Below are 7,751 nucleotides of genomic sequence, written 5' to 3' on the forward strand. Positions count from 1 at the left end.
TCCACCCCACTGAAGGACCCTACTAAGGGCCACCTTATCATAAAATCATAGAATCAGTAAGTTGGAAAAGACCTCAAAGAACATCAAGTCTAACCTGTCACCCAACACCTCATGACTACTAGACCATGGCACCAAGTGCCACATCCAATCCCTTTTTGAACACCTCTAGGGACGGTGACTCCACCACCTCCCTGGGCAGCCCATTCCAATGGCTAACTCCCTCTGTGAAGAACTTTCTCCTCACCTCTAGCCTAAACTTCTCCTGATGCAGTTTGAGACTGCGTTCCCTTGTTCTGGGAGAAGAGACCAACCCCCACCTGGCAACAGCCTCCCTTCAGGTAGTTGTAGACAGCAATAAGGTCTCCCCGAGCCTCCTCTTCTCCAGGCTAAACAATCCCAGCTCCCTCAGCCTCTCCTCATAGGGCTTGTGCTCGAGGCCTCTCACCAGCCTTGTTGCCCTTCTCTGGATACATTCAAAAGTCTCAATGTCCTTCTTAAATTGAGGGGCCCAGAACTGGACACAGGACTCAAGGTCTGGCCTAACCAGTGCTGAGTACAGGGGCAGAATGACCTCCCTGCTCCTGCTGGCCACACTGTTCCTAATGCAGGCCAGGATGCCACTGGCCTTCTTGGCCACTTGGGCACACTGCTGGCTCTTGTTCAGCAGCTGTCAATCAGTACCTCTAGGTCCTTTTCTGCCTGGCTGCTCTCCAGCCACTCTGACCCCAACCTGTAGCTCTGCATGGGGTTGTTGTGGCCAATGTGCAGAACCCGGCACTTGGATGTGTTAAATCTCATGCCTTGGACTCTGCCCATCTGTCCAGCCTGTCAAGGTCTCTCTGCAGAGCTCTCCTACCCTCTAACAGATCAACACCTGCTTCCAACTTGGTGTCATCTGCAAACTTACTGATGACAGACTCCACCCCCTCATCCAGATCATCAGTAAAGATATTGAACAGAATGGGGCCCAGCACTGATCCCTAGTGACTGGCTGCCAGCTGGATGTGGCACCATTCACCACCACTCTCTGGGCTCAGCCCCCCAGCCAGTTCCTAACCCAGCACAGAGTGCTGCTGTCCAAGCCACAGGCTGACAGCTTGGCCAGGAGTTTGCTGTGGGGGATGGTGTCAAAGGCCTTGCTGAAGTCCAGGCAGACTACATCCACAGCCTGCCCCACATCCACCAGGCAGTCACCTGATCATAGAAGGAGATCAGGTTGGTCAGGCAGGACCTGCCCTGTGCACCAGGGAGGTGCACAGTGATTGTCCCCAAGATGATCTGCTCCATCACTTTCCCTGTCACTGAGGCCAGGCTGACAGGCCTGTAGTTTGCAGATTCCTCCATCCAGCCCTTCTTGTGGATGGGCATCACGCTAGCCAGTTTTCAGTCATCTAGGACCTCTCTGGTGAGCCAGGACTGGTGGACAATGATGGAGAGAGGCTTATCCTGACAGGACAAGCCTTCCTGGGCTGGGATGTGACTCCAGGGTCTCTCCTTTTGCTCAGCTTGTGTTTACAGGCAAAACTTCAAAATGAGAATAGTAAGGGGAAAATGCTTCTGGAGCTTGAAATGCTTCGAGGAGGGATGGAATCGTGGAGGATGTGGCTGTTGAGTGCAGGAAGGCTTGCATTGACGGTCTTGTGATGGCCCAGAGGTTGTAGATGCTTGAGGGCTAAAAGGAAGCTCATCCTGTCTTTGTACAGGAGGAGACCAGCCAGAGTCACTCAGGAAAACATCACAGACAACACCTGATGTGTAGGAAAGCTGGGGGATCCCAACCTCCTTCCTTGGGGAGTGCAGCCTGAATAGATGTGTGAGGCTTCTTTTGTCCAGGTGCTTACATCTCCTTCCCCACAGATTCTGCAGAAGCCAACTCACGAGTTGAAGCAGCAGCTGGCAGGCTACTCGAAGCGTGTGGCCAGCTCTGTCACTGAGCTCATACAGGCAGCTGAGGCCATGAAAGGTAAGGAAATGCCTTGCTCAGAGGGGCAGGACAGAAGGCTAGGATAAGGGTGGAGATACCAGCAGCTGATGGAGCAAGTAGGATGAGTCAGAAATGAGGTGAGGCCACCTGTATGTTTAACCTGCCTGCCTTGGTCTTTCTAGGGACAGAGTGGGTTGACCCAGAAGACCCCACTGTCATTGCTGAGAATGAACTGCTGGGGGCAGCAGCTGCTATTGAGGCTGCAGCCAAGAAGCTGGAGCAGCTGAAACCAAGAGCTAAGCCCAAGGTAGTGGTGCTGAGCCTTGGCTTGGCTGAACCCGTGCTCAGCTTGAGGTGGGCTGGGGATCTCCTGTGTGTGCTTCAGAAGCGCTTCCAACGACCTGCAGTCCTGTTGCCACCCACATTCCCAACTGGATCTTAATTGGGCAGCCTGCACCCCCTTGCACCCTGCAGCCCTTAATCCAGCTTTATATGTACCCACTCAACACTCTGCAGCAGTTATCCTGCTCTGTTCTGTCTGCCCCAGCACCCCTGCATGGGACTCTCACCATGCTTTTACTTGCAGCAAGCAGACGAGAGCCTGAACTTTGAGGAGCAGATCCTGGAAGCTGCCAAATCCATTGCTGCAGCCACAAGTGCCCTGGTGAAGGCAGCCTCAGCAGCTCAGCGAGAATTAGTGGCCCAAGGAAAGGTAAAGCTGGAAGACCAAAAGAAATAATAAAATGTAGGGTTGTGACTGAATCTGCCTTCTCCCCAGGCCTCTTGTGGCCCTTGTGCTCCGTGGCAAGGGTTGTAAAAGGCAATGAGCCTCACTTTGTCCTCTCCCCCTTGCAGGTGGGTGCCATCCCCGCCAATGCAGTGGATGATGGACAGTGGTCCCAGGGACTCATTTCAGCTGTGAGTATCACATTCCTGCCCAGGGGATGGGAGGGACCCTTCTCTTGGTTTCTGCTGCAAAAACGTGGATGCTCTCCCCTTGCACATCTCCGTGATGGAAGAAGCAGCCATGTTTCTTGCTCCCTATCCTACCAGCTGAGACATGGCATGAAAGCTGTTTGTCACTGCCCCACAACCTCCTTGGGGCTGGTCAGGGTTATACCTTCCCTAGAGTTGGCTTGCATATGCCCCAACAGCTTTTCTTACTCACCACAGGCACGCATGGTGGCTGCTGCCACCAACAACCTGTGCGAAGCGGCCAATGCAGCAGTGCAGGGCCATGCCAGTGAGGAGAAGCTCATCTCGTCTGCAAAGCAAGTGGCTGCCTCCACAGCACAGCTCCTGGTGGCCTGCAAGGTGAAGGCAGACCATGACTCAGAGGCCATGAAGCGGCTCCAGGTGAGTCCAAGGCTGCCCTGCCAGCCCCAGCTGCTTCTTCCCAGCTGTTCAAGGGATGGATAGCACTGGGGTGAGGACACATGGGTGATCCCCAGGACTTAACACTCCCTGCCTGAATACCATCAGCAGGGAGCTCGTTGGAGCACAGGTTCCAGGTTGCTTGGACATAACTGCTAGCTGGGTGCCAGGCATGTGAGTGATGCTAAGCCCAGAAGTGTTCAGGAAAGGTGAACGTGCACAGCAATACCTTGGAATGCATGCCATGCATCACAGACATTTGAGAGGTTGATGCTTGCGGGGCATGCTTTGTAGCAGTCTTAATCCTTAGCAATCATGGCAAACAAGAGGTTAATGCCCATGTGTTGGGGGTGGTTAACATAGGACCAACCCTATCGTCAGTCTCTCAGGCCATGAGCCAAGGAGGGTCTGCAGGGCTGCTCCCACTTCCTGCCCCGTGGCTCAGACAGGAGCCAGAGCCCAGCTGGAAGCAGCAGTGCCTGAAATGGTCATGAGCGGGTGGCAAAGCAGCAATCCATGTAAAGGAATCCCTGCCTGCAGCTCCCAGCACTCCAGGCTGCCTGGCCTGCCTGCCAGCCTGGCCTGGAGCAGGGGTGTTTCCATCCCCCAGGCAGCAGTTGTACACTGGGGGTGTCACTTACGCTGCTGCTCCCTCACTTCCCTGCTGCAGGCTGCTGGCAATGCAGTGAAGAGAGCATCGGACAATCTGGTGAAGGCAGCACAGAAGGCAGCTGCCTTCCAGGACCATGACGAGACGGTGGTGGTGAAGGAGAAGATGGTTGGGGGAATTGCACAGGTGCGTAATGGGGCCACTCTGGTGGGGTAGGGGTGGCTCCAGCTGCCTCCACAACCTGAGTGTGGCTCTCACAGGAGTATATCCTACCACCTACAAGCACAGGGCACATCTTGAAACGTGCCTCAGAAACGTGCTGTGGGCAACCCCACCCAGTGCCAGTTAAATACTGTAGCTTTACCTTGTCTTGCCACACGTAGCAGTGGGGACCGCCTGTGCTGGTACATGCGGTCAGTGTAACATCCACGGTTCTAGTGCAGTGTCCATGATGTGTGAAGGGCAGAGCATCCGTTAAGGAGTGAGAATTGCTCAATACAGGGTGCACAGGTCCCTTCTGGCCACAGGCTTACAGCTGAGACCCTCAACAGGGCCTGTGAGTCTGAGCTTTGGGACCTGTGCTGCTTCCCTGCTGTTTGTAGATAACGATGCTTTGTGCCTAGGGCCACACCGGCCCAGGGAGGCTGTGGCTCTGATAGAGGGGAGGCAGCAGAGAATCCTGGCTGCATGGTCAGTAGTGCAGCAGCAGAGGCTCCAGCCCTCCCTGCCAGAGGCAGTCATGACCACACAGGGTGCTCTTCCGGCAGATCATTGCTGCCCAGGAGGAGATGCTGCGCAAGGAGCGGGAGCTGGAAGAGGCACGGAAGAAGCTGGCCATGATCCGGCAGCAGCAGTACAAGTTCCTGCCCTCGGAGCTGCGGGATGAGGAGCAGAACTGAGCCCACCGCCCTCCCGCTGCTCACTGCACAGACGGCTGCCTGCCCACCCGCTCCTATTTAAGACAACCCGCCTCAAGATGGGCTGACTGGGCTAGACCAGAGCTCCGCCTGCACCCAGAGTGCTGGGACTAACCTAACTGCTGCTCCAAGCCGGTGCCGCACCAGCAACTCCGCTTTGCCCCCCAGTCCACCTTCCCGTGCACAGCCAGGGCATGGCCAGAGCGCTCAGAGGGACCCAGCTGGGGTGGGAGACAGGGCTGCACAAACTTGGAGCTTAACTGCCAGCACCAGGGGTGGGGCGGGAGAGCTCTTTACTGATGGGGATTTTTTCTGTGTGCCTTTGTTGTTCCCACTCAGGCTCCTTTCTTCTCTCTCCTCCATGCGGGATGGGGAGAGGCAGGCAGCTTGCCCTCTCCTGTGCAATGGGGTGCAGGGAGCAGCACGGTCCCTCACTGAGCTCTCACTAAGAGCTGCCTTTCACCTCCACTGCCTTATTGCTGGCTGAGTCTTATTCCTTTCCTTCCTCCTCCTCCATGTGTTCCACAGCTTCCCTAGGAGGCACTGAGCACTCCCCGCCATGAGCATCTTCATCAGCCTGGGCCCCTCTGGGGAGCAGCAGGACTGGAAGCCATAGTGCCTGTGCTCAGGAGCGGGGGGGGTGCGATGGGTTCACCCCCAGAGCTGCTCTTTGCTTTCCTGTGGGGCTTCCCTTTGCCCCAGCCAGCTCTGCCTTCCTCCTCCTTCCCAAGTGCCTGCATTGTTTTCCAAGATCTGAAGTATTTTTGTAACTTTTCCATTTCTCTATTACTGAGCCTGCAGCTTTCAAAGTTCATTTATTCCTGCTTCCCCCGGCACGTGACCTGCCCACTAACACCCAGCTCCTGCTGGGGTCCCGCAGCCCAGCGCCCCCCACCCCCGCCGGCTTCGGGACCCCTGTCCCTCCCCCTTTGCACTCGCTGAGGCTTCTCTCACTATTTTGATACTTCAAGCATCCCATATTAAACATTGAAGGAAACCAGCTCCCCCTGAGGCTCCAGGGTGGGGTGGGGATGCCAGTGTCTCCATGAAAAGGCGCATTCATCAATAAAATCTGGTTTTCCTGCTTTCTTGCTGCTTGACGCAGTGGGACCCCGGAAGAGAAAGGGAGGGCTGGTGAGCAGTGGGGGCCACAGGCACCCGCCCTCCCAGCAGAGGTCAAGGGGGAGTATTGCACGGGTGCTTATACAGCATGGAAAGTATTTGCGGCATGTTCAGTCTCAGGCACCCAACAGCCTGGACCCCCGCTGCCAGCCATGTGCCAGCCCTTGCAGGTGCCACCAAGGGGGGCCACCACTGCGGGAGGGGGCCCTGGGGATTTTGTTGCTTGGGGATTTGGGATTTAGGGATGGGTGAGGCACAGTGGAGGGTGGGGGTGGTGGTCGAGTGCAGTTGGGCTCCTAACCCCCTTCCTGCTGTCAGCTGAAAATATCCCTGGGTAGGGTGCTACAGGGGTGTAGGTGGGGGACCCCTTCATGTCACGGGTGCTCCACTGGTGGGGAAGCAGTAGATCTGCATGCTGTGGGTCTGGGAATGTGGCTGGAGCCCTCTCGGCTGCCGGCACTGAGCTCACGCCCCGAAATAGCCCCCTAGGGCTGACCTGCACAGGCAGCAGCTGCCTTGAGTGAGTGTGTCCCCACCTGTTCCCACCCTGTCACTCAGCAGGAGTTCAGGGGGCCTGAGTGGCAGCAGGGCAAGCAGGGATGCTGTGAGTTGGAGTGGGGACTGGGGTGAGCTGGAACATGTCCCCTTGTACAGGGCCTGTCTCTGGCACTGCGAGTATCACAAGCAGTAAGGACAGCATTCCAGTTGGTGACCCCTGTCACCTTGTAGACACATCCCTGGGGGCTCAGAGGGTCTGTTCCCCCTGAGACACTCGCCTCTGGCTGGTATCCAGGGTGGATTTGTGGCTCTTGCAGGCATCCTAGTCCTCCCAGCTGTCCCCTGACAATCTGCGCTGGTCTCACCCAACACCAGGCTCTCACCCAGGTACTAGTCAGGCATGGGGCCCCTCTAAGTGGCCGGCAAGGACAGTGAGCAGACACCGTGTGGCAGTGGCCCCAGCCTCAGCCTGATACCACAGGCCCAAGGGAGCTCTGGCACCCTCGGCACAGGGTTGCCAGCATACTCTACTGCATCCCTCCACGCTGGGCTATAGGCAGGGGTTGGTGGCACTAACACCACGGGAGGAGCACGAGGTGCAGTTTTTCTGCTAGAGTGGGGTTATTTTGGCAGGCAGGTTTGGGTGAGCACACATTGAGTCTTGAAGCTAGGATGCCACAATCATGAGGTGCCAGCACCTCTGCAGGGATCCAAATCTGGCTAAGGTGGAGGCAGCGTAGAAGCCGCAGCCCAATTTCTCAAGGATCCCAGAGATGGGGTGAGAGGCTGCAGCATGTATGGGTTGCACCTGGGAAGTTCTGGTTAGATGGGAGGACAAGCTTTTCCCTGGGAGCATGTCAGACCCTAGAGCAGGGTCCCTGTCCTTGAAGAGGGTGCACTGAGCATGGTGCAGCAAGGAGAGTGATGAGCGTGCACACCCCTTTACACACCATTGTCCCAGGGGTCAACTGAAAGGATTGCTTTGAGGGCAGACTTACAGGCCTGGGCACCTGGATGTCCCAAGCTGTGCTGCCTGGACATGTCCATGATGTTTGGAGTGAATGGGAGAAGGCATCAAGCGAAAACTTCATCCTTTAGGGGGAATATCTGTGGGCTGAAGCTCTGCATGATTCCAGAACAACTGCCTGGCTGCTTACACCATGCACATCATCCTTGCCCCGTGTGCCAAGCCTGTGAAGTTGCTGCACACTGAAGTATCTTGCAGAAAACCATCCATCTTCCCTGGAATGATGGGAGATGGATCTTCCCCCTCCTCTCAGAAGCCACGTGCTGGTGGTTACTGACT

General features: G+C 56.3%; 1 protein-coding gene across 1 annotated transcript in view; it reads left to right on the forward strand.

Annotated features, from left to right (window-relative positions):
* TLN1 (talin 1) overlaps positions 1 to 5,715 on the forward strand; it is a 30,193-nt gene extending 24,478 nt beyond the window's left edge. The window contains exons 50-56 of the mRNA XM_054178985.1: positions 1,858 to 1,963; positions 2,107 to 2,231; positions 2,511 to 2,636; positions 2,780 to 2,842; positions 3,098 to 3,280; positions 3,969 to 4,094; positions 4,676 to 5,715. Coding sequence (XP_054034960.1) covers positions 1,858 to 1,963; positions 2,107 to 2,231; positions 2,511 to 2,636; positions 2,780 to 2,842; positions 3,098 to 3,280; positions 3,969 to 4,094; positions 4,676 to 4,807 — 861 coding nt within the window. The 3' untranslated portion in view covers positions 4,808 to 5,715. The remainder of the gene's footprint in view (positions 1 to 1,857; positions 1,964 to 2,106; positions 2,232 to 2,510; positions 2,637 to 2,779; positions 2,843 to 3,097; positions 3,281 to 3,968; positions 4,095 to 4,675) is intronic.
* Positions 5,716 to 7,751: the final 2,036 nt, after the last annotated feature.

This window comes from Dryobates pubescens, chromosome Z (genome assembly GCF_014839835.1).
Source record: "Dryobates pubescens isolate bDryPub1 chromosome Z, bDryPub1.pri, whole genome shotgun sequence".
Taxonomy (NCBI): domain Eukaryota; kingdom Metazoa; phylum Chordata; class Aves; order Piciformes; family Picidae; genus Dryobates; species Dryobates pubescens.